General features: G+C 37.2%; 1 protein-coding gene across 3 annotated transcripts in view; it reads left to right on the top strand.

Annotated features, from left to right (window-relative positions):
* ADGRD1 (adhesion G protein-coupled receptor D1) overlaps positions 1-24446 on the top strand; it is a 125813-nt gene that overhangs the window by 15905 nt on the left and 85462 nt on the right. For all 3 annotated transcript variants that reach the window (XM_042829287.1, XM_042829285.1, XM_042829286.1), the window contains 7 exons: positions 1458-1522; positions 2371-2526; positions 4597-4656; positions 5900-6017; positions 6894-7004; positions 8408-8483; positions 10508-10649. In XM_042829287.1, the coding sequence (XP_042685221.1) occupies positions 1458-1522; positions 2371-2526; positions 4597-4656; positions 5900-6017; positions 6894-7004; positions 8408-8483; positions 10508-10649 (728 nt within the window). The remainder of the gene's footprint in view (positions 1-1457; positions 1523-2370; positions 2527-4596; positions 4657-5899; positions 6018-6893; positions 7005-8407; positions 8484-10507; positions 10650-24446) is intronic.

A 24446-nucleotide genomic window follows, 5' to 3' on the forward strand; every position in this document is an offset into this window, starting at 1 on the left:
TCCTTGCTGTGCTGTGACCTTGTGTGAAGCTGAATGTTTACTGAAATTTGTGTTATACCAAGTTTTTCTGGTTTTAATTTTCTTAAAGCCTCGGTTCAAATGCCTTCAGGATCATCAGGAACTTTGTGAAAAATCTAAAATAAATTTCTAACATCTAAAATGAAAGTAAAACTTGATGTGCATTTTTTTTTTTTTTTCTAGAGGCATGGGAATTAAAATGTAAAGGGGCATCATGTATTTTTTTTTTTATAAGTACAAAGGCAATATTATTTTAAAGTGTTAAACTGAACTGGAGAAATGTGGAATACTGAGCTTTTGATTTTTCACAAAGTAACGGACTGATTAGATTTTATTATTTATTTTAATTTCCAGTTGGAATTAGGAATAAAGCTGGGACATTCTCAGAGGCAGTAACAGACATTGCAAGACTAATCAACACAGTGAATCAGTTATTCTTGGTATCTGTTTATTGAGTGAGCTTGGATACCTCAAAACAGTGATGAAACTGGACTAATGTGTTCTGACATAAGAAACTTATAGGACAGCCTGTTCTTTAACAGAATAATCACATCACATTCGGACCCGTGATAAAAATATGCCCAGCATATTCCACTACTGTTTGATTATGCTGGAATACCATACTCTTGGGCAAACATAAATTTTTGGGAAGATGTAGTTGAGAAGAAAATTTTATTTCTCTACCCATAAATGACCCATAAATTCTCTTGCATGAGAAGGAATCAATATTTTTTAAAATGGAGCGGCTGAAAACCATTCCAAATGGAGTTTATTCTTTCTGTCTTGGCAGATCACTTATGGCATGCTTATATGGTAATTTTCAGTGGGTGTAGTTCTAGGGGGTGATATTTATTGCTGAAGCCCGTCTGATTAATAGCAACCTTACTGTTGCTTCAAATCAACTTAAAAGCACTGAGCAGCCACATTATGTGCAATATTCTCTGGCTACTATTGAAAGTTGTTTTCACTCCTTGACTCCTATTAGTTGCTTTATGCAAAACTAAAATGCCACATTAGGTTTAATATGCCAATGTTTCTACCCATGTTCTTTTATTTGAATGATACTTCAGTTCTGACAAAGTAATGGAAATATTTTATTGATTTTGAGCTTTTTTTTTACAGTCTTTCTGAATTTGCACTATTTTATTTGCCACTCAGGAAATTTAGACTCAAGACATAAATATTTATTTAGACAACATTAGCATTTGGAACCCATGGCTGATAGTATTCTGATTGTTTTCAATGTCTGTATCTTCTCAGTCCCTATGCTGTAGAATATATGATGCTGAAGAATCACATATAGACAAATAGAACTCGGCCACACAGAAACGAATCAGAAGTGCCCACAACATGTTATCTGTACTTGATAAGATATGGAGATTTCTAAAATTTACTTTTCCTAAATTAATTCAACTCCTTTGTGTATGAATTTTCCCCAGGTGTGCAGTTTTTGCTCTCTTCAACTCTTTCGTGGTCTACAATGACAACTACTCCAAAACCTGTGGTAAGATAGTCCTCATAACTCTTTTCTAAAACATGAGGATTTGTTATAAATACAGAGTTACAGATCTACATTTTACAGATATCATTAGTGACAATTATTTTAGTACTTGAGTATTTTTATAAGTGCTTTCAGATATGCATAGGGAGTATTTTCAGCCAGCATTGAAAGGTGGGAGAGCTACAGAACTCTTAATGTTGGATAGACAACAGGAACTCAAAGCTAATAAAAATAATTCCTCTGTATAAACAAGTAGAAACTTGTTCAACAGTATTTCAGTGGATTTTGAAGATGGAGGACATCCAAAAAAGTTTTGATAACTTCTCTTATTTTTCATATGCCATCTGTCTGCAATTAGCTGTAGGCAGCCTACATGCACACAGTTATTCCTGTGTATTTCCACTTTCTTGCTGTCTGGAGTGCTGAAGTTTTATTACTTCTTAGACTTTCAGGAAACCATGTCAGATAGGACCTGAATTGCTAATGAACAAATGAACATATACATGTAAATTCCGACCATCCTATTTGTTCAGTCTGTGTAACTTCCTATGTGTAATTTACAGCCGTCTGCTGTGCCTCAAAATACAGAAAAAATGCATCAACACAGAAAGAATAAACAAATAAACAACCCTCCACACCCATTAGCAGGTTCTGTTGTGTGCTGGGAAGCGTTCAACCCAGACTTTTTGGCCCTAGAAATGCTTATGGGTAGCCCTGAAGTTGCACCACTTAGAAATGCTACAGTGATTCCTGGAGAACTGAAAACTGCCCCTTAGCTCCCTTTTGAGCTAACATCACAAATGGCATCTGCTGTTTGGAATGAGCTGGTGAGTTGTATCTCTCTCTTGCAGCTGTCTACAAACGCCTATCATCCCATCATAACTAATCTGACCAAAGAGAGAGGCAACTTCCACTCCTCTGACATCCTGCTGGAATACCTGGAGAATGTCTCATTCAGCTTGCCCAATAAATCCTTGTCAGAAAATACTGCTCTAAGCCTGACAGAGGTAAACTTCTAAATTCTGTGTCTGGATCCAGATAACATTCAAATTTCCCCAGCAGGTGGAATATGGAATGCAGCTATGAAAGTTTTTGCAGATTGCAGAATCTACGTATGAAGTAAGCAGCAGCAGTTTTAGAGAATAGCAGACAGTGAGCCAACAACCAGAGAAAATAGTCCATTAGTTCTTGGGGATGTGTATATAATGCTTGAGTTTTATAGATATTTGGAACAATGACTAGACATTAAAGATTTAGTTAAACAGCAAATAGAAAAATAGAAAATAATTTCTAATTAATTTTTTCAGCTGTGTGCTCAATGCATGTCATACATAGTGTAGGGCATTTTCCATGGTCTGAACTGATGACAAGGGGCCCGTTTTGCTAACATAAAGTTAAGCCTTCTGAAATATGATGGGCAGCTAATTCCCTGATTTCAGCAGGGTAAAATACTATTATAGTAACCGTCAGCTCTGGCCTCACCAAGGATTGTTCCTTTAAGCCTGTGGGTAATACCAGGGTGACAAGGATTATTTACTTGGACCAACAGTACAAATAAATGCCTCTGAAAACACACAGCTGGCATTTGACAGTTTCTGTTAAAGGTTTAACAAAATGTAAAGCTTGGCCTCTGTGAATCACGACTTAATGCAGAGCAAAAATCATTCTGAAAATCTCTTATCTGTTCCCTTTGTTTTGCTGAAAATTTTGTGTGGGCTCTAATTTGAAAATGGCACACCATCCTGTCACATGTCACACCTGCCGCCCACATCATTTCAGTTGTGATCTGATTGCTCAATCACACTATCTGTTGCTTTGTGAGTTGTGAAAGTAATGTGCAGACAGAAAAGCGGGAGATGATTATCGTTAGCAAATCTGTTTTGGGAAATCAACATCAGAGTTCTGTTCATACACACAGACTGTGTCACTTGTCTGACTGATAGGCTCTGTATTGTCTGAAGTTAATTCCCTGAAAGACAAGCACCAAGCATGCATGCTATTTTCAGTAAGGGTATCTCTCTACCGGTTGTCATATGCCTCACAGCACAAGAAAATCTGATGTAAGTGATATGCAATAAGCTGTCTGATTACTGACATAATGCATTGCTTCTGACAAATCTTACTCACGTTTTCTGTTATAATTCTGTTCTGCCTAGCAGTTCCAGTCCTCCTGCTTTCCCTCCTCTTCTAGCAGTCTAATACATCCTTTTTGTGTTAATTCTGAAGTGCTGCTGAGTCTTGGGAAGAGATGCTTCCTGAAAGCTCTCAGCAGTCAGGGCTGGGTCTTGGCTTTAAGATAAACTCTATGCATGCCACACTCAGTGTTTCAGAGAGGCAGCACAGAGCTTGCAGTTGCTAGAAGTAAAAGGTTATAGAAAAGCTCTGGTACTGCCCTGTGTTTCACTGCTTATAAAAAAGTGCTCATAAAACACTCTGGTGCTGCTTTCTTCTGTGTTTCTCAATGAGACTTTTATATTCAGTCAATGCTTTTAAGGTACGTGAAAGAGATGTTTAAGCAGGAATGTGATTTTTCTTTTGATTTTTTTGGTCATTTTTGTTGCTCCCTATCTCCTCCTTGCATTTATCTCTGTTAGCAAGACTCCTTAGGACAGAGTCTGTATCATGAACAGTGCTCATCATGATGGATCTTGACCTCAAAAACAAAAGTGAAAAAGTTGAGCAGGAAATAATCAAATTTAGCAGCTGGTGGAGCCCAAATTTATATGCAGTGCTGATGAAATATGTAATCACAGATGAAGAGTCATTCCAATGTCGTATGAGTTTAGACAAACTAGGAAAATACATTCTTTCCCCTAAGATCCGTTGTTGTCACATCAGATGTAATTATTGTGCTCTGTGAGCTTCGTAGCGGTGATACTTTTAATAAATAAGCCATTAATTTAAAATACTACATAAAACGTGATGGGAATGCTTGCAGTGGGGATGAACCTGGCTAGAATGAAAAATAAAGTTTGTAATCTTAAAATAAACCAAAGGAAATCCAAGAAATCTGCCTTGTGTGCCTGCCAGGAGGTGTACCAGATGAAAAACAAAATTACATTGTTTCACTCTTTCAGGCATTTTTGAAAGTTATTGAAGACTTTCTGCTATTACCCAACTGGCCTGAAATACCTGAGGTAAGAGAAATGAGCTTCGATTTCTTGGTTAATTCAGATGTGAGATTTAGAGTAGACAGTAAAGAATTCGGTTGCCTCTATTCCTGCTACATCTAGCAGGATGACTTATTTGGTCTCATCCCATTTGCGTATTTGAAATAAAGATCCCCCTACAAAACAATTGAAAAATAGATGTGGTTTTTAAGGCTAAAGCAGGTAAATTTTATATGTATGTTTCCACACATTTCCGGATGAAAGAAACAAGCTAAACCTGTATTTATAAAATAACAAACATTGTCAATGAAGTCAGCATTAACCTCTCTTGCCCCAAAGTTAGCTTCTTATTTTTGAGCCTTTCACTTTTGTGATTAGTGTGTTTATATTTTTTTGTAGTTTGACTTTTTTCAGAACACATGAGGGATGTAGCAGCACTTATCTAATTCAGTGGAGTGAAACTTTGACAGAGCTACCATCTGACATAGGAAAGGCAACCTGCATCAGTGATCTTTCTCTTCTGGTCACCCATCTGAATTTGAATGCAGAAAAATACTTTCCCAGGCATTTCCTGAGATTTTTTATTTGAATCTCAAGGGAACGCAAATTTCATAACAGAAAGCTTTTAAAATGGGTGAGGAGGACAACTACTAATGTAAATCAGGGTGTTACTGAATCCTAAGGCACTTTTAAGAAAGACATATAGATGTCTAATGGATTTAAGTTATTAGCTTAAAATCCTAGATTCCTAGATTGCCTTTTGTGTAAGGAAATATCAAATCAAGTAGATTTCTTCCACATTAAAACATGTGTTCACTCTGATGACTGTTTTCTAGGAGACATGTAAACACTTCCCACGTAGTTTTGTACTGGGGAATGTTCTAGTACAGATGAAAGAAGAGCTGGTTTACGGTGTGTTTAAAATCATGTCCCAATGAGTGTCTGATCCAAGTCTTTAAATATTGCCAAAATAATCTGTTCTGTTCTTGATGTCATTTTTCTGAATCCTGAATATAACTGACAAATACTGATAGGAGCAAAGAGTCCTTTAGAAATGCTCCATAAAACATAGTATTTTACAAGATCTGTGTGACATCACTTTAAATAACATTTCATCCATTCTATGTGGAAAATGTTAAGGAGAAAATCACATGATTTTTTGGACAGACAAACAATGACTTACACAGGAATTTATCATGGCACCTTGGCATTTTGTGCTGTGAACTTCAATTTTTCTTGTTGTAGAGCCTTATCTTTCTTCTTCTCTCAGACTGCTCATATATTTGGAAGCTTAATTCAAACTATTGACAGTGTGATGGTGCATATGACATGCAATCTGGAAGAAAACTCGATGTCTCTAACTGTTGAGGGTACATCATCCATAGCAGGTAGGATTTAACAGAGCTGTTCTCTCTGTTTGGCCTGTCAGGGTGTCCTGAATGCTTCTGTGCATGCAGCCCCTCTACTTTGCTAACACTTAAGAGGAAATCAGAACAAATTATTCTCTCTTTTGAATGCCATTTCAGCTGCAGAAAGTTCAGAAGTAATCATCTCTAACTGCACTTGAAGTTCTTGAGTTTGTCTGGGGAATGATTTCACATACGAACCCAATAAAACTATACTAAAGACTTAGCACAGCACAGACTATACTAGTAGGCAATTAAAGTACTGCCCACAGCTTTTATTCAGTGCTCGCAACTTGCAACTGTACAGATACTAGAAAACTTCAATTTGGGGAGAGGAGTCTAGTTTAAACCTTTCAGGAGAGTGCTTTCTTTTACCACTGTTTTGCATCCTCAACCTAATTTCATCTGCTACAGGTAGCAAAGGTAATTGATCTGTTCCAGCATTTTTATTCTACTTCATTGAGACTCACTTGAGCAGTCACTAGTACCATCAATCACTGCACACACACTCCCTAAGCTGTCTTGGACACTGGAATTCTCAATGAAAGTGTTCTGAAATTACACTTTCAAATGTCAGTGGAAAGGGAAGATAGAAGATAGTGCTATCAATCTGCTTTTCAAGCATGGGTGAAGTGATCCACCATATACTAGCACCCTGTGTACTGCCTTTCCTCTCATAAAGAATTTGGGTAGAAAAGGCAATTTTCTTTGCAAGGAATTTATTCTACTTTCTGCAAACATATGGAATTTTAGAGTCAAGATTTGCAATAGCTGCTAGAAAAGCAAAGCTACATACTCATGAAGTTTGTAATAAAGGCAATTGATTCTGTCATCATTTTTGTTTGGATTCTCACACAGACTACACTTTGGCCAAAATGCATTCCAAGACTCTGAATTTGTCCCATTATCGCTTTCCATCTCGAGGACAGAGTTATATTTCTATTCCCAGTGAAGCTTTTCAAGAAAGAGGTAAGAAAAAATTAAATGGAGAGCAGGAGTATGGAAATATTCAAGAATAACTCTGGTTGAAAACAGTTTTCTGTTTGCCCTACTTTTACAAATGACCAATTGATCATACCAGTTCTAAATCAACAACAGCTCTTCTGTCACACTGATGAATGACCAACGTGGTAGAATTCTTCATCTTACTTGAATAATATTCCTATTACTTGAATTCAACTTGAATAACACAGCTAGACTGCAGAGAAGACAGCTATTAATGATGATGTCTTTTTATGTGAGAAAAGCCTTCATTTCTTAAATTATTTTTATTCATCCAAACTAATTATTTTTAAGAAATTTCAGGTTACCAGATCCCTCATTACTTGTATTTCCATGCAAAATCTGTTTTAACATTTTTAAATGAAATTTATCTATAAAATGACAGAGCTAAGCAACAGCATATCCAGAAACAGAATAAAGATGTGGACAACAGTCAAGGCAATGGGGCAGAACTAAGAAATTCATGCCTGTGTAAAATTTTAGCTTATCTCAAAAAGTGAGAAGATGGCAAAAATCTGAAATTTCAGTCAAAATTAAAAAATAAAAATGTTTTAACCTAATTCTGTGATGTAATCAAGAACTGAAGAAATCTGCTTACAAAAGTATCTACCTGGATCCTTAAGTCTTTGGAAATCCAGCCTATGTACCCTAACCCCCAATCCACAGAACTGACACACACACAGACTTTTCCTTGGTCGTGTCTCTTGAAAAAAGCCTGGTTCCTTATTCACACAATGCAAAGTCAGCTGCAGATACTATGCAGGGGTGTTTTGCAGCCAAAACTCACTTCTGAACAAGTTCAGCCTTATGCTGAACGACACAATCCAAAGAATTAACCTAAACATTTATTGCTCCGCCTCAAGCATTTCAAGTTATAAATCCTTGGAACCCAGCAAAAGGGATAATAAAGGGCACTTATAAAATACACATCTCTCTCTCCTCTCAGATGCTGAAGAACCCATAAATATTTGGAATGCAGACAGTGAACAGGCAGTTGAAGCAGAAACCAGTTGCCTGTGCTCAAGTTTTGTAAACTGCTAATGTTAATGTACATAGAGGTTAAACAGCCTTGAAGTTACTGTAGCTACCATTGAGATGTTGACTACATAAGCCATGCAGCCATTCTGGTGACATGTAGGAGTTTTACAAGGACAAACGAGTACTTAACAACTTACTCATTTTGGAAGTACAGCTGCATAGGGCAAGCCTGCTTCTATTTCAATACCTAACTTCTACTTCTTCACTTATTTTAGAAAATACTGAGAATTCAATAATGAGAATTGTTACAGAAGCCAAAGATCGTAATAAAGTTTTAATTCTAGGAGAGAAAAGTCTCTTGCTTACATCTGTTGCCTCTTTCCTTTTCACAGCTTGGATCACCATTGTCGGCATGTTTTACCATAACATGCACTACTTCTTTCATAGTATCAACCCTATGGATACCAAGTAAGTACCTAAGACCTCTCATGCTGTAACAGCTTGTTTATTACCTTTACAGCAGTCGTGTCTTTATCGACTGTAAATAAATTATGAGCCTTGATCCTGATTCTGCAATATTGATGACATGTAGTCATTAACTAGGGTCAGATTAAATCTTAAGTTAGATGCTTTATTTTATGCCATAATAAAATAGATTCCCATGGCAACGTTTGTCTTTCCTTGTCTTCCCTTTCTGTTCATCAGATCTGCTATTAGAATTTCATAACTTTAATCTGTCTTACAAAAGGCAAATTACATCTTTTCTCCTGACACATATAAAGATAAAGTTTGCACTTAAATGAAACAAGTAAGAAAACAACATCTCTCCATAGATAAAATCTGAATCCTGGAAACCTGTAAGATAATTTTACAACTGGAGACCAGGCAATGCTTAAAAGACCTTCTGTTTTATATGCTGCACCAATGAAATCGTTAGCAGATAAGATAAAGTAAATGGAGACCCATATACTTCTCAGTCTGAGAGATCCCCACAGAATTTTGCAAGGCCATTCTTGTAAATCATTACACTTTTCTTTTAAGATAGTATGACTGTATGTTTTCAATTGATCTACACTAACATACCTAGATTAGGTCACACTTTCTATCTTTTCCATACTGTGGCTTTCATCATATTATGTATGACAACAGAAGGAAGGAAGAAGCATCTCAGCTGTCATTTATTTTAGGGATTACTTTCCTTTCTTTACATACAGCTACATGGAAGGTCATGATCGCGGGAAATCATTTGTGATATCCTGGGTAAAGGTTCCTGGTTTATGACCAGATTGATCACACTGAGATAATGACATGACTACTACTAAATAGCATTTTAAAATCATGTAGTAAATTGCATTGTTGCTTTCCCTGCTCTCTTAAAAAAAGAGCACTTAGCAGGTGGCTGTGAAGGATCTGCGTCATTAGTGTGCAATAATTCTTACTGACATGAAGAAACAGGGGCTGCTCATTCTAGTTACTGGGATAAGAATTAATGTCTTATAGTGATTTTTCTTCCTGATCAGAACTAAGAATTGATGCTTGGGGTTGTGCTAAATGAGATTTGTTTTATTTGATCTTGCTGAGGAACTGAATGAAGTTACTTTAATATCTGACATTTTTCTTCTTTCTACTAGGAAAAACAAGAAAACATTGCAAAAAGGTGGCAGATATAAGATAGTTTTTAATGTGTCTTTCAAATACAGCTCTTTCTAGTGGTATGCCTTGTTTGGATACCCAAGCTGATGGTTAATTCACCTTGGCTCTAATTTTTCGTTGTAATTAATGTTCATTCATATGCTGAAGAGTTGAATGACAGAAAATGTTTTACAGCTGCACACTCTTTTTTACTGATAGTGTAAAAAATTTTACACTGCAGCTGAATGGATTTTAGTTATTCCTAAATGCACAGAAATGTGAAAGTCAAAAGTTATAGCTGAAGGCCTGAAGGCAGAAATTAATGTTCTTACCATGTACTGCAGAACCATACAGCTCAGGAAAAAAAAACAAGTCACCTGGGCTAATCAGATGTTTAGTCAGGCCTTCCTCTGTTGTACTCTGTCCCCAGCTGCTCTCTAACAAATGTTACTGGAAATAGTCATTGTTTTCAAAGTAAAACTATAAATTGTTTCTAAATATATGCATAACATATGTAATCTATTCATTGCATACAATGCCAGTGTATGCTTCAGACTAGTATGCATGTTTAATTATTCAATTATTCTCTTTGCACGAGTGTTTCTTTGCTTGGTTTATTTTTATACTCCTTACTTCACTGCAGTCTCCCTAATGATCTCTCCCACTCTCTCAACAACCCTTTGGTTGAGGCAGTTTGTTGGGAAAGTGGGTGCTTGGATAATTCACTACTGTGACATTATTCCAAGAGTTGCTTCAGACAGGAGCAACATTTCCCAGGCCAAGTTGAAAGAGGTCAATACTAGCATGAACTAAAAAGGCTTTCTTTTCCTACTTATCTAATATACTTATTTCTTCTTAAGGATCGCTGAAGCTGCTGCTTACAAAGGCTATATGATCTCAGCAGCCAGTTATCTCATCTCTATCAAAGTAGATCCTCCTCCCAAGTTGTCCCACAACCTGTCAGGATCTCCTCTTATAACCATCCAGCTCACCCACATACTGGTAAGTAAAATGGAAACTCTCAGTTTAGGCTATCCTGAGGGCTGTTCAAAGCTTCAGTGTCTGTGATGATTTCTTGGTTTCTTGTAACTTCTCTGGGCAATTTAAGTAGCAATTCGGATGGCATTTGTGACTACAATATTGTATTTTTCCAGCCATTACACATAAATGACTTCTGTTTCCATCACAGCAAAAGGCTGCATGTGCTGAAAAAGACTATGAAGTGAGAAGTACAGTTTTAGGACTTTCTACATACTTTGTTCTGTGTTTATGCTTGTGCAATTTGCAACAGAGTGAATGACTGCTTTCACACTGGAGCCGTCAGAAAATGTTTTATTCATGGTTTCTGCTTTTGATTTTTCTCTACACTAATATAATGTACTCATGAATGAACCAAGAGATACAACCCTTCTGAATATGATGAGCAGAGCACCTCTTGATTGGGAAGGGAGCAGATTCAACTCTGATCTAGCACCTGTCCTTTCTACAGAAGAGAACTCATATTCTGAATTTGACAAACATCAAGACAAACTGTATTCAAACTGAGTGATTTCAGTAGGCCATGCAAAATTCACTCAATTAATGTATTCTAATAAGAAACTAGAGGAATAGCTGGTCTTGCTCAATCTTAGAGAAAAAGACTTTTTTGTCTCATCAGTGGAAGTGGAGAACAGTAGTTTAAATTCTGAGGTGGTGGCAGCTCATGTTATTTCTGTTAGGCTTAGTGCAAATTTGGAGGAGACGGGGAAAAAGATATGAGGAAAAAACTTCAGACATAGAAATGAAAAGTGTTGTTAGCTGATGTTTTCCAAGCTGAGGACTCTCCAGAATGTCCCTGGTGGTCTCAAAGAGGTGGAACTGGTCAGTGGGACTCTGGTTGTATTATGTGAAGATCATTTATAAAGTGCACTTAGATTTATTTATCCAGATATCTCCTCATGCTTTTAGTGCTGTGATTTACCAGCAGATCATCAAATATTACTGTGTTTTTAATTTATGCCTGTTCTCTGTGAAGATTACTGGGATCCTTGAATGCAGATAGAAATGTCACATTTCTCATTACAGCACACTGCACAGTAGTATTTTTAAACCATCTATTTTTACTTAAAAAAAAAAAAAAAAGAAAACAAAAAAGAAAAGAAAACAAAAAAGAAAAGAAAACAAAAAAGAAAAGCATCCCAATTGTCTCCATAGGTTTTTTGTTTGCTTGTTTTTGCCTTAGGTTCCAAAGATAATTCCTTATTATAGGTTAAGAGCAAACAGATGAGCACATGATCATTTGGTTTGGGTGGGGTTTGATTTAGACTACATTTGAACACTAAGTATAGCACAAGCTGGGAGGCTGGGGGAGAGTAATGTCATCAATCTAGCATAAGACCTGCTACTTTGTGCTCCAAAATCCTGCAAAATAACAGCAACAGGTTAAAACCTTCGGCCTCGGACCAAAAAACTTACACAGTCTGCAACATAAGCTGCAATTGCTCTCACGTTTTCTTAATCTGTAACAGCAGATTTAATTCAAAAAGATAACTGTTATTAATACCCTATTCAGCATTAGAAATAATATGCTGCTGGCTTTTATGTCTAATTAACTGCTACCACCCAATTACTTGTCAAAAATTTAAGAGGTACAGTGAAGTTCTGCTCTACAATGGTATACACATTGGACTTGCTAGGAATCCTGCTTGCCTAAAACACCTATGGCTTTGGGAGTATAATTTATGTCTTGCTTTTAATTATCAGGTATGCTTAAAATCCAGAAATGGATGAATAGATTGATGTAAGATGACAGTGGGCCTGTTCTCTTGCACTGCTGTAGATTTTAAATGTCCCCAGTGAAGTACATGGAGTACTTCTAAATAGTTTAAATTCAGGCAACTTGTGAACTTACATACTTAAATTTTCTTAAGTAATTTATGTAAGTAAATTTAATTGAACTTATTCAAGTAGATTGTGAAATGACAGGATGCTTCTGAAGCCTTTTATACTATAGCAGCACAAGTCCCTTCTATCATGCTTCCACTCTGGTCTCACCCATTTCCATACGCTTGTTGATGAAGTAAAAGTAGAATTTAAATTCAAAAGGAATGCTGGCTGCAATTTCACTGTGTTAAAATATGTACATTCTTTTAAAAACAGTCAAACCATTTATAGAAATTTATGATCAAATATAGCTGTTAAACCAAGAACAAGAAATCCAGCTTAAAAACGTGTTTCAAGCACTAAAATATTTCTTACTTTTCAAATAGTAATGGTTGTAACACTTAATAAGGATACCAATAACATCCTTCAGCTGTGTTAGTTTCACTTAGTATTCTCTCTTTAACAGAGAGGAAAGCAGAATAATAAAAACACAAAGGAGAAAATAACAAATCCAAACAAATAGCTTTCCCTATGAAAATTTAAGCTTGACGCTAACTTCCTTCAATTGAACTGATTCAGATATTGCCACCCCAGTGGAGCCCATGGGACTGCAGAAACAGAAAAATGTGAGAAATGAAAAGAGAATGTTTTGTTTTCTTGCAATGACTGTAGCAGTGCTTGGCACAGCTCAGTAAGACTTTTATTCTTTTTCCAGTGAGTGTAGGAAGAAGGCCAATCAATGAGCAACAGAAAGCAAAAGGCAGTGAAATGAAACATGTCTGCTCTAGGAAATAGTTTTAAGAAGATGTCCGTGAGCTGAGTATTGACGTTTGATTCAAGATTTCAGAGAGCATTTATAATTCCACAGACTAATTTGCTTGTTAAATCTTCCAGTAGGCCAGAATTCTCCAGGTCTCACTGAAATTGCCTGCATCCTACATGTAGCTTTTAGAAGTTGGTGGCTTATACTGAGATCATTAAATCTCTCTGGTTTTGAAACATGAAGTAAAGTAAACTGATATTAGTAGCCATTTAGATAAGGATGTAGTGAATATATATGTGACATGTTCATTCCTCTTTCTGTAGATAGCATCAGTGGGGTGGTGATCACTAAGTATGAAGAATTGGTGGGTGGCCAGCCTGGGAGGCAGGCTGGAGGCTCAGTGTAGTGCCCAGCTAAACCAGAGCTGTGGGGAGGAAAGGATAAGTCACCTCATGGTTAACAAATATGCTGTTACTGCCGTGCATACAAAGTCCTGCTCCTTGGTGCCCTTCTTCAATGAAACCTTTTGGGGTTTTCCTGTAAATCCTATCTCATATTCTGTTACGAGACTTCCTTAACTCTCCAGAGCCAGGAACCACACGACAATGTCAGTGTTATTACTGTAAGTGTTGCCTGCGTGCCTGGGAAGTATTCTCTTGGGACACTCCTTTGCAGATGGAAAAGCACAGGGAAAAGTTCAACCTCTTCTCCTGACTGTTCCCATCATAAAGTCAGGCTGAAAGTCCTCTTGCCGATCACCGAGATTGAGAAAAGGTTAAGGAGTGTTTTCATTGAGCTCTTAATGAGGTGATGAGATTGAGCTGCCTCTAAATGTACCCACACAGGATCCTTCTCCTTGTTGCCTTTTGTCTGGCCAGCAGCATGCAATGTCCCAGCGTTTGTTTAACATTACTGATAGGAAAATAAAATGAGAGAAGAACAAGTTCCAATCTGTACACAAATATTAGTGCTACCATGAGAGAGACAAATCAATGTGGAGTCAATTTATTTTTATGGCAAGTTAAGTGTTGACTAATTTATGTATTGATTGTGGAAAAACAATGGTTTTTGCTCACATCTGAAGAATAAAGGCATAATTTTTGACTGGGTAGATTTTGCTAGAAAAATTTGAATACAATATAACTAAAACTGTGGTTCATACAGGGTATTTCACAATTAAACATAAAGGAAAAAACAATAAAAGCTTTTAATTTAAAAATCAATACACAGTTCAGTACTTTCTTACATAAGTTAAATCTTTGCTACAATGAGTACAGAAAATCAATTGAATTCAAATGAGAAATGAACATCGTTACAGCTAATTTTCTTGTTCCAAGGCAACCTTAAAATAGCAATAGTCATTATGGTGATATATGACATCTCTAAACAATACAGCAATACTTCTGTATTGTTAATGTTATTAACAGAAACATCCTAGGACTCACTTTCTTGTAAGAATCCATTCTGAAATGTACAACGGCGCAGTAATAAAAAACGCATCTTTTCATTAAGCACATTTACAATTGCCTGCTGTAATAATGAGGATTGCGTTGCAGTGAGTTATAACCCACAGAAAGTTTATTTTCTGTGTTAAAGCTGACTTTAGGGTTTGGAGATGCAGCACTCTGCAGGTGTTATCACTCATTTGTCATGAGTTACCCTCAATACTTGTAAATGAGTCCTTACCCTTTGAGGGGGATATTGTGACAAGTGAGGGCACCACGAAGTACTGGAATGCTTTTGGAAGTGTACAAGTAAAGTTTGCTTTCAATTCTAAGTTCAGTTTCTGATTTTCATTCCTCAGTACTTGGATAGCTTTATATATCAACTTCTATTTACAATTAATATCTGCACTATTACCTCTTACCAAAGGAAATGGTCTCTGGTGACTGGAACCAAGTGTCATCAACCTACAGCAAAACACAACTGCTTTTTCTATTTCAAATTTCTGCTTGCAAGTGACACTGCATGAGCAGTCAAAGATCAGTCCATTGCAAGCAATGAACTCTGAAAAATCTTGCTGTCTTGTAAACCCAGTACTGAATTCCCCAGTCATCCTATTTAACAGAGCTGTGGCATAGTGAGCTACTTTGATTGAACATTTGTAACTGGAGGAGAAGAGAAAAATTCAGGGTTTATATCTGATGTGATCAAATCTGGTCCAATGAGGCAGAGTTCTCTCCCAGCCTCTCTCACAATTTTTAAATTCAATTTAGTTTCCCCTGTTTAAATTCCTCATCATTGACTACATCCTCAGAGCAGCCTTGCATGCAGTGAAGGCTTACTGCAGGAATTCCATACAGTTGTGCCGCATTGAATGAACTGTCAGGATTCCTGATGTAAAACAGTGTTTCTCTGCACAACGTTAATACAGGTATATATATATGTATATATTTAAAACATTATGGAAAAAAGTTATAGTGGATCAACTCATACGTTGATAACTTTAGTGTTTAAAGTTATGAACAAAAAGGATAACAGTGTCCCACTACCCCCTTTCCTGCACTGTGAGCAAGCATCCCGTGACATCTGTCTTGATGAGGTTAAACTGATGCAGAGTGGCAGAAGTGGACTGTAGCATTTGAAATTCAGAAAGCCCCCATTTGCACTAAAAATAATACTTTTCCTAAAAAAAAAATAATAATAATTTAGAAAAGGTCAGAAATATCTTGATCAGCTAATTGAGGATTTCAAATTCACTAAAGTCAGGTATTTTGAAAGAGTATTCTTTCAAAACAGTTTTTTAAAGATAATATATTAAATAGAAAATAGAAAAGAAAAAAAATAGAAGAAAATAGAAAGAAGAAATCAAGTTTGAAGAGTCAAAACAAAGGTAAGTTTCAGATGGTTTGTCTGGTGATGGCACGGTAGCCACTGTTTTTCAAAGTAGAGAAATCTACTCCTACTGGTTACATTTTGAATAATTCATATAAAAACAATAAAAAAAAAAAGTACTTTTGGGATCTTTTGGTCCCACCACCTTAACCCTAGGCAGATTCAATTCAATCTGTCTTCCTGGTCAATGTGATTAGACTCCAGGTAATTATAGTGGAGTGTTTCCTGAAGGGAAGTTTAAGAAAAGAAGTTCTTTCTATTTTTCTTGTTTTGTTACAGGCTGATCCATCACGTTATGGCATTACATTGTGTACTGTCTGCGTTCACCCTGAAGTCTTGTGCATATTGGCAAGTTTTTAGGATCTAGATTTATACAAGGAAGTCACTTGCTATTTCATTTTTTTTTACTGTGTTCTCACACATGGCAAAAAATTAACTCACTGAAAAGACCACATCCCTAACTGCTGTGAATTACTCATAAGCCAGTTTTCCATCTTATTTCTTGTGTGTATCTGAGAGAGAGAATTGCCACAGCACTGCCTGTTGCACAGGACAAACACAAGATGTTAAACGTGCTTAGGTGTGCATTTGGGGGGAAACGATAAATATATGAACAGTTCTGGAAGTGCAAAACTGCCAGAACATACATAAGGGAAATGAGAAGCTGAAAGTTTGTGGGGAAAATAACCTGTTTGGAAATTATACATGGCCTTAGGCTCTGCTTTCATTTCCTCAGCACGAGGATGAAAAGGAGCACATGGTTCAGGGGAAGAGAAAGGTTCAAGTTTTGTGAGGTGCAAGTCCGATTCAAGATCAGACTGGAAGCAGTCCTGCTCTCCCAAATCGAGCTGACCCTGCCTCAGCACGGTGCTCAGACGAGGTGATCCCTAGATGTCTCTCAGCCTAAACGATTTCCTAGTTCTGTAATTTCATATTCCCTCTGTCTTCGCTGTGGTAAAACACCAGCAAATCTCAGCAGACAGAAAAGAACATTTCTGTCTGATTCTACCTGGATCCAGGATCTGAGCACAGGCTGTTCTGTCAGTTGTTGTCTTGGTTACTGGCTGAGTTGTTGAAGTGGTAACCGCTCTATCATTTTTTATGGTCAGAGTTTAGATAAGTAGATGGAATTTCCAAATTCTTTACGCTATGCCAAATTATTGCTACACCAGCAATAGCATCTTTGAAAAATGCCTATTTCCAGGTGACCTTTGGGCTTAATGGAGCGCAATTCATTGAGGCAGCAATGAATTAGCATTAGGTCCTCCTTAGTTCTGACTCCAGATGTTTAGCTCCCCTCCATCCATCTGAGGCAGCAGTATCCCTAAGTCCATGTGCTGCTAAGTGACACCACCAACCAAATACAATCCCTCTATTTTCCACACAATACAAATAGAAAGTTTGGCTTAGAAAGCAGTGTTAATTTTAGTTTAGGAATGTCAGAGGAGTCATACTTGAAAGAAATCTGTGGATGGCAGTTTTCTGGTTTTGCTTTTTTCTCCTCCTATCACTACTTGTTACATTAGAAATTCTAACTCCACTCCCCATGCTTCACAACAGAGAAGTAGATAATGATGTTAACAGCTAGTAATAGGAACTTGGAGTTGTTTTTTTTTTTTTTCAGCAGGCAACATGTGGCTGTTAAGGAGGGATTTTCCCTTTTTAAAAAATAAAAAATAGAGCCTTTCCCAACTTAAGAAGCTAACACAAGCTGGATCCGCAACAAGATTCCTATCAGAATGGGCCAGCCAAGAGGATCTGCATTTCAGTGACTCATGCTGAAGCTAGCTGTGCATACCTTCCTCCTCTGCAATGACTCACAATAAATTTCAGTAATCTTGATCTGTTCAAGCTATCATTTAATAACTAACATACGCTTGCAAGGAAAAAGTGCACATTAGACCAAGGCAAGGCTTATATCATAATATTTTCAGCATGACAACCAGAGCATCACAGTTTAGGTGAGACAGCAAAAACTTGCAGTGTGTTTTACAGGGATTAATCATGTTATCTGGATCAAGCACACTGCTGAGTGCTGTGCTGAAGTTGTGTTTTACAGGGTGCTGATAAATGAGAGAGTGAAGAGAAAGCAATAAACAGAAAAATCCCATGAACAAATAAAATGAAATAGAAATCTAATCATTTGCAGTAAGTAAATCTTGGAGTAATTTTAAAGTCTAATTCAGAATATTAACCTTTTTAAAAAATAAAATTTAAACAAAAAAAAAAAAAAAAAAAAAAAGGGAGGCACAATGCCATCATCATAGAATTAGACTACTGCTTTTATTTGTTGCACTGTTGGAAGAATTTACTGAGCTGGGATGACAAGATGTAAGTTGGCAGATAATATACGGATTTGGGATGGAAATAATCCCTAGATGCATAGTTGTTTATTATCTAGATATAAATATTTAGTCACTAACTTTTAGTTCAGTGTAAGTCACTGTGTCCAATATTTGCATTCATGCTCAATGCAGGGCTGTGAAATATTTAATCCTGTAGAGTATGACTCAGTCTGTTTGCTCTGTGCGAGAATGAAATAACATGGTACTTCCAAAAGCTTGGAGATGTTACTGTGAGCTACCTGCAGACCTCCACTCTGTATAAACAGGAGGAAGGATGGAGGTTGCAGAAATACGTAGTGCTTTTTCTCCACAAATTGGAGAAATTGTTGTGACATGCAATATCAGTGTGAAAAGCATCTGTAAGATCTGACATTTCTGCAGGGCAGCTGTGCATGACAGACACTTTCCTTCACTTTTCTGTGGCTATAAATTGGTGAATGTGTGAGCTAAATCCTCAAGGAGATTTCTAATTAATAAGGTAACAAATGAAACAGTATCTTATAGCACTTAAGAACTGGATTCGTTCATGGTACAGTATGTGAATTATGCTGCTTTTTGGCAACAGTTTTTATGATGGACTTTATATTAGTCTAAGGATGTTTTAAATAATTTCAATAGTTACAACGCTAGAAGAACTGCTGCCTGTATTTTTCATTCCTTGTTTCTTTGTGCAGTAACAATTTATATCAAATAGTTATTGTTTGAATGGCCAGCAAAAATAAAAATAAAAATAAAAAAAGATAGAGAAAGCATCAGACACACCAGGGAATTTGGTTTTCCTGAGCAATGTTTTCAGCAGCACTGATGAAATCTTTCTGGTTTTCACTCGTTATTAGGGATGGCAATTTTACCCTCAACAAGTTGTGAAATTTCAGATTTAGAAGGAATCCCCTTTTTTCATTTCCCTCAAACCTAGAAATAATTTGTGGATGGTAGATAAATGGTAATAGTTGAGTTGTGATTCATACAGAACTTTTCCCCTAGACGTATGTCAATATTAAATTAATGAAATTAATCAGAACTGTTGTTATATTGTGATGATCTATTCTCTAGTCTGACAGTCTTGTTTTTTCTTGCTCAAGCTGGAGAGAAAACTTGATTATAAAACCTGACTAAACATTTAGTGGGGCCACAGTCTTGTGTAGATTCAAGCAGCAGGAGCTCACAGAAGTTAATACAAGGATGTCAGTTGGTACACAGTGCAGGAATGTCTGATAGGGAAGACCTCAAGCATGGCCACATTGGCTCTCAAGGCATTATTGTAAAGCCATTGCACTTCCAAAACTGACTAAAATACATAAAAATGTGACTACTGTGAATCCGTTTAATGCCACCAGTAAGTTTGCAACGGTTGTGGCAGACTGGCACAAATGAGCTTTGACACTTAAAATTAAACCTTGAGCTGAAGTTTGATGACTGGCAGAGGAGGTGAAAAAGTTCCCTTTCTTGGTCCTGTCTGTGCAGCACTGAGTCCTCCTAAACTGTCTCTAAGGAGATGTGACAGCTTCACACATTCCTCATTAGCAAAGCAGTTGGGCTCTATGTAAATCCCTTCAAGGAAATATTTCTACTGAAATATTTCTTTTGAAATATTTGCCTTGAAAATCCGCCAAGAATTAAACTGTTAGAAGGGGTAAAAGAGGTGTGGGTGAAGGAAGAAAGTCACCCAGGGAATAAGTTAATGTAGCAAAAGAAAGCATGGCACAAACACCACTTCTGTTTCAGAGAGGCATTACTTTGCTCTTGGGAAAAGCTGGCAGTGTGATACAAACAGGCAAAAATTCAGCATTCTCTGCGGGACTGAGTTCTCTTGCAAAAAGGCTGAGTGCTGTCAACTCCTGTTCTCTTCAGAGCTCAGCATCTCATAAGGTTAGGTTAACTCTTGATCTTTCAGGTCAAAGCTTTTGCTAAGTGAGGTTCAGTTAGATGCTCAAGGCCCATTTATTGTGGAATTTGCAGCCAAACTGGCAGGAGCATTGAAGATGCTTACTGATACAGGCCGCATTCATACAGAGCAGCAAGAAGGTGCTTCTCTGTGCAGCCACCCACCTTGCACGTGCATGTGTCTGCTTGGAGTCATCACACAAGTGTGTCAGCCACAGCATCAAGCAAAGGCCTGTGCTGGACAATGACATTCCCACCCTTAAATCCTAACTAGAGGTATGTCACGTGTCTAGCAGGGAATTTTCTGCTTTCTTTTCTGTAGCAGATTTTTCTTTGTTAGCATTAAAATGTACAGGAATGAAGAGTAGCATGGAAATGGGCAGCTGGCAAAGGTGAAATGTGAAGCTGCATGCAAACCATTTGCTGCGCAAGTCTCACATGATCCATTGTAGGCAGCATGGAAGGTACAAACTCCTTGTAAATGTGATATTAAGTCTGACTATTTATTGTAAGGAATGTGAGACCCCGCTCCTCTAATATCCTTGGATTAAGTGATGCCATGTCATGTATTTCTCAGCTAACCACGCAAACATCAAACATATCCTGCAAAGCTGAGGGAAGAATGGAAACAGTTTCAGTAAGTTTTATAAAATGAATTACAGGGGATTAGTGCTTTATTCTTGTGGTAAAGTCTGTACTCCAGAGAATAAAAGAGCAACTTCAGTATACAGTATATTTCTTTACTGTATATGCCTATTCTTTTTCCTGCACAGTCTGCAGACTGTTGATTAGATTTTTACTTCCTTCAAATTCACTTTAATGTTTTGTGTATTTCAGAACTTGATTTACATATTTTAAGTCATTCTTTCACTTTCTCTTGGGGAAAGTTAGAGCTCAGTAAACACAGTAATAATAATAAAGTGGCTATAAATATTCTTCCACCTAAGCAAAAAAAAAAATCACTTAATGTTTATTCCCTGTAACTATCAACTAGCCAGAAGAAAATACATGTACAGGCAAGAATATTTAGCAGAACAGCAAATTTTAAGTGGTTTCTAAAGACTTTTCCTGGAAGGCAGACTTCAAAAAGCCAAATGTTTAACTGTGACTTTTGACTTAAAATTATGCTCCTTCTGCAGAGAAATTATAATCCATGACTTCAGGGATTGTCACAGCTAATGGTGTCTTGAATTCTGCATGTTGCTGAAGTGCTCAGAATAGATATATATTCTGAACATCTCTATAATCAAAGAGCAAAAACCTCAGCCAAATTCTGAATACAAAAAGAAAAGAGTTACTTGCTACTTTGGAAGTCCATAAAATATCCTGAATTCATTCTTATTCCATGCTGTCATCGTGCCATCTTAGTCCTGGAGACTCCTTATTGTCTCTGAGAAGATCTAACAAGATTTTGTCCTTTGATGTGGAAAAGGTTTTATTTATGTAATAGTCTTAACCAATGCATAAATACGTTTTTAAAGCAGAGATAAAAACAGCAGCACCCAACTTTACCTAAACTTGATGGGACGTTTTCAAGTTACAGAGTAAGCAGAAATACTGAATCTTGCTTTTCTTGCTAGGTGTGGTGCTTTATCTTTACTTGCACGATTCCTGCTTGTTTGAAGGTGAGATAGGGAGATCTGTTTGTTTTAATGATTACAATTTGGAGTATGTGCTGATAAGAAGTTGCCACATTTTGGGTTTTCTGTAGTGCACCATATTTAAGCTAGTGAATGCATATAGAAAGATAGAGGAAAAAAATCAGAAGAAAAAGGTACTTAAGCCTATAAAAATCCTTTATTTTCCCCATACTTTTTAGCATGTCTGCACCAAATCGTAAGTTTTGATTGCACCACAAATGTGACTTTTTAGCCCAGAGCTACAGAACCCTGAAATACAAAATGTGTCTTAAAGCCACTGATGGATTACTGGCAGGGCTGGAGATTCCAAACTAATGGAAAATGATGACACTCCCTGCATTCTGATTGATTGTTTTACTTCAAGCTGCAGTTTGTCTGACAAAATTCTTTGTGCCATCGCTTCATGGTACTGATTTTCTAAACAGGAGATAAAGATGTATCAAGTCCCTGTAGTTTGTATAAGTCACAGGATCCTCAGTCCTGTGCTGCTTTAGTTATACAACTATATATAACTACATATATATACATATATATATATAACTACAACTCAATGCATAGGATTGGATATTGCTTATTTTTTCTCAAAGTAAAGGACCAGTAGGGGACCCGATTGAGCCAATACTCTCCTTTTCACCGGGCATAAATTGCATTTGTGTTACCTGTGCACTGTATATGTCTGCCTGCACCTCTTGGCTTCCTGCAAAGGTGAAAAAAGCTGCCCCATGCAAAATGCCCTCTCCCCGCATTGCTACCACTGGTACAGAACAGCTTCAGTGGGACAGCTCTAGCATGATTGGCACAGGAATATGATGGACACTACAGATATCAATATTTCCCATTTAGTACAATATATATGCCCTCTCTGTCATGGAACATCTGCTGATTTAAGAAAGTATAGGCTTAAAAAATACATAACTTCAGAGCTTTTGGAGAAAAAAGATTGTGCAGTTGGAATACAAGACCTGATGAGAATCTAAGTGTCTTGTATTTTAAGACCTAAGTACTTACATATATTTGTGTATATTCAGTTTAATTTACCCCAGTAAAGCAAAGTAATTACTGCAAGTTTGGTAGTTTTTGATGAAAAGCTATGTTAATTTTTTAACTTTCATTTATTGGCAGCAAGACAAATGTGACCTCAACACTGAATGCTGCCACAGTTGTACTACAATTAGTATGTGATGTAAGAGCTCTCTGCTCCACACCTCTCTGCCTTCTGGTTTATATCCATCACTCCTGAGGAGGAATACGCTGCCTGACACTGAGGATGAAGGCCACAAAGGGAGGTAGTTGCCCATGCAGATTTCAGAGCAGAGGAATGGTTCTGGATGCTATCCCAGCTGGCCTCTGTGCAGATCGGTAATTTATACCCCGGTAATAATATGTTGTAGTGCCAGTAACTTTTTATAACACTCATAAAATTCCTTATTCTTGTGGGGATGCATTCCTCCAGAGTGGGCAGTAAAATGATCACTTTCAGATGTCAGTGTGGATTTTTACATTGAAATCTTGCCAACCATATATTAAGGTGACCAGATTTTCTAGGTGCCAAGTCAAGGAGAAGTAATTTGGGGAGACAGAAAGAGGAGGAATGCAGATCACACCTGGGATATCACATAAACTTTCAGGCCAGCCAGGAGTCCTCCCCTCCTTCTCCTATCTACCACCTACTCATCTACCATATCTTGAAAGTCAGATGCTAAATGACCATATCTAATGATCCCCACAACCTGATATTTTATTTGTAGTCACTTTTGTTTATAATTTAATCCTGCCAGCCCATTCCTGCAGTAGAATCTGTGCAAGTATTTTCCGAGATTCATTCTGCAGTGCTCATGCCAACTACAAAAACTCCAGACTTGAAGAAAATGTTAGCAATGAGGCAGTGCCTTCCAGTGCTGCTGTTCCTGGTGGTGCCAGGCCAGGCTGGGGAAGGAATGCACTTGCTGAAATCTCCTGTTGGCATGACCTGATATGGGTTTTTGCAGTGTAGAAGTTGTATGAGTATTAGGTCCTTCCAATCAGATTTTCAAAACCTGAGTTGCTTGGGATGAGTCTATAAAACAAAGCACTTTTCACTGTAATATAATCCTGCCCTTCTTAACAGATTTTTTTGACCACCCATTATGGCTAGAAAGTCAGATTCATAGGTGATGTGTTGAAATTGCAGACAGATTGGGCTTAAACATCTGGGAAAAAAAGAACAAGATCCCAAGATAATCAGTGAATTTTAAGCAATCAGCCATTCCTTATTGTTCACTGTTTTTCCACCCGTTAGAACCATAACGACAGATGCTCTCGAAGGTACAAAGGATTTTAAGATTTCCAGTGTTTCAGACATTGCAGGCTGTTTCCAGGATGCGAGGTCTCAGGAGGCTCCTGGTTGAATGTGGGACATGGATACAAAAATTTAAGTTTTTTTCAATTAGGTTAGGAAGGATAAAGGAGGGCAGTACTTAATACAAAGCTG

This window comes from Centrocercus urophasianus, unplaced genomic scaffold, assembly GCF_019232065.1.
Source record: "Centrocercus urophasianus isolate 14NV4802_14NV808 unplaced genomic scaffold, USGS_Curo_1.0 seq_30, whole genome shotgun sequence".
NCBI lineage: Eukaryota > Metazoa > Chordata > Aves > Galliformes > Phasianidae > Centrocercus > Centrocercus urophasianus.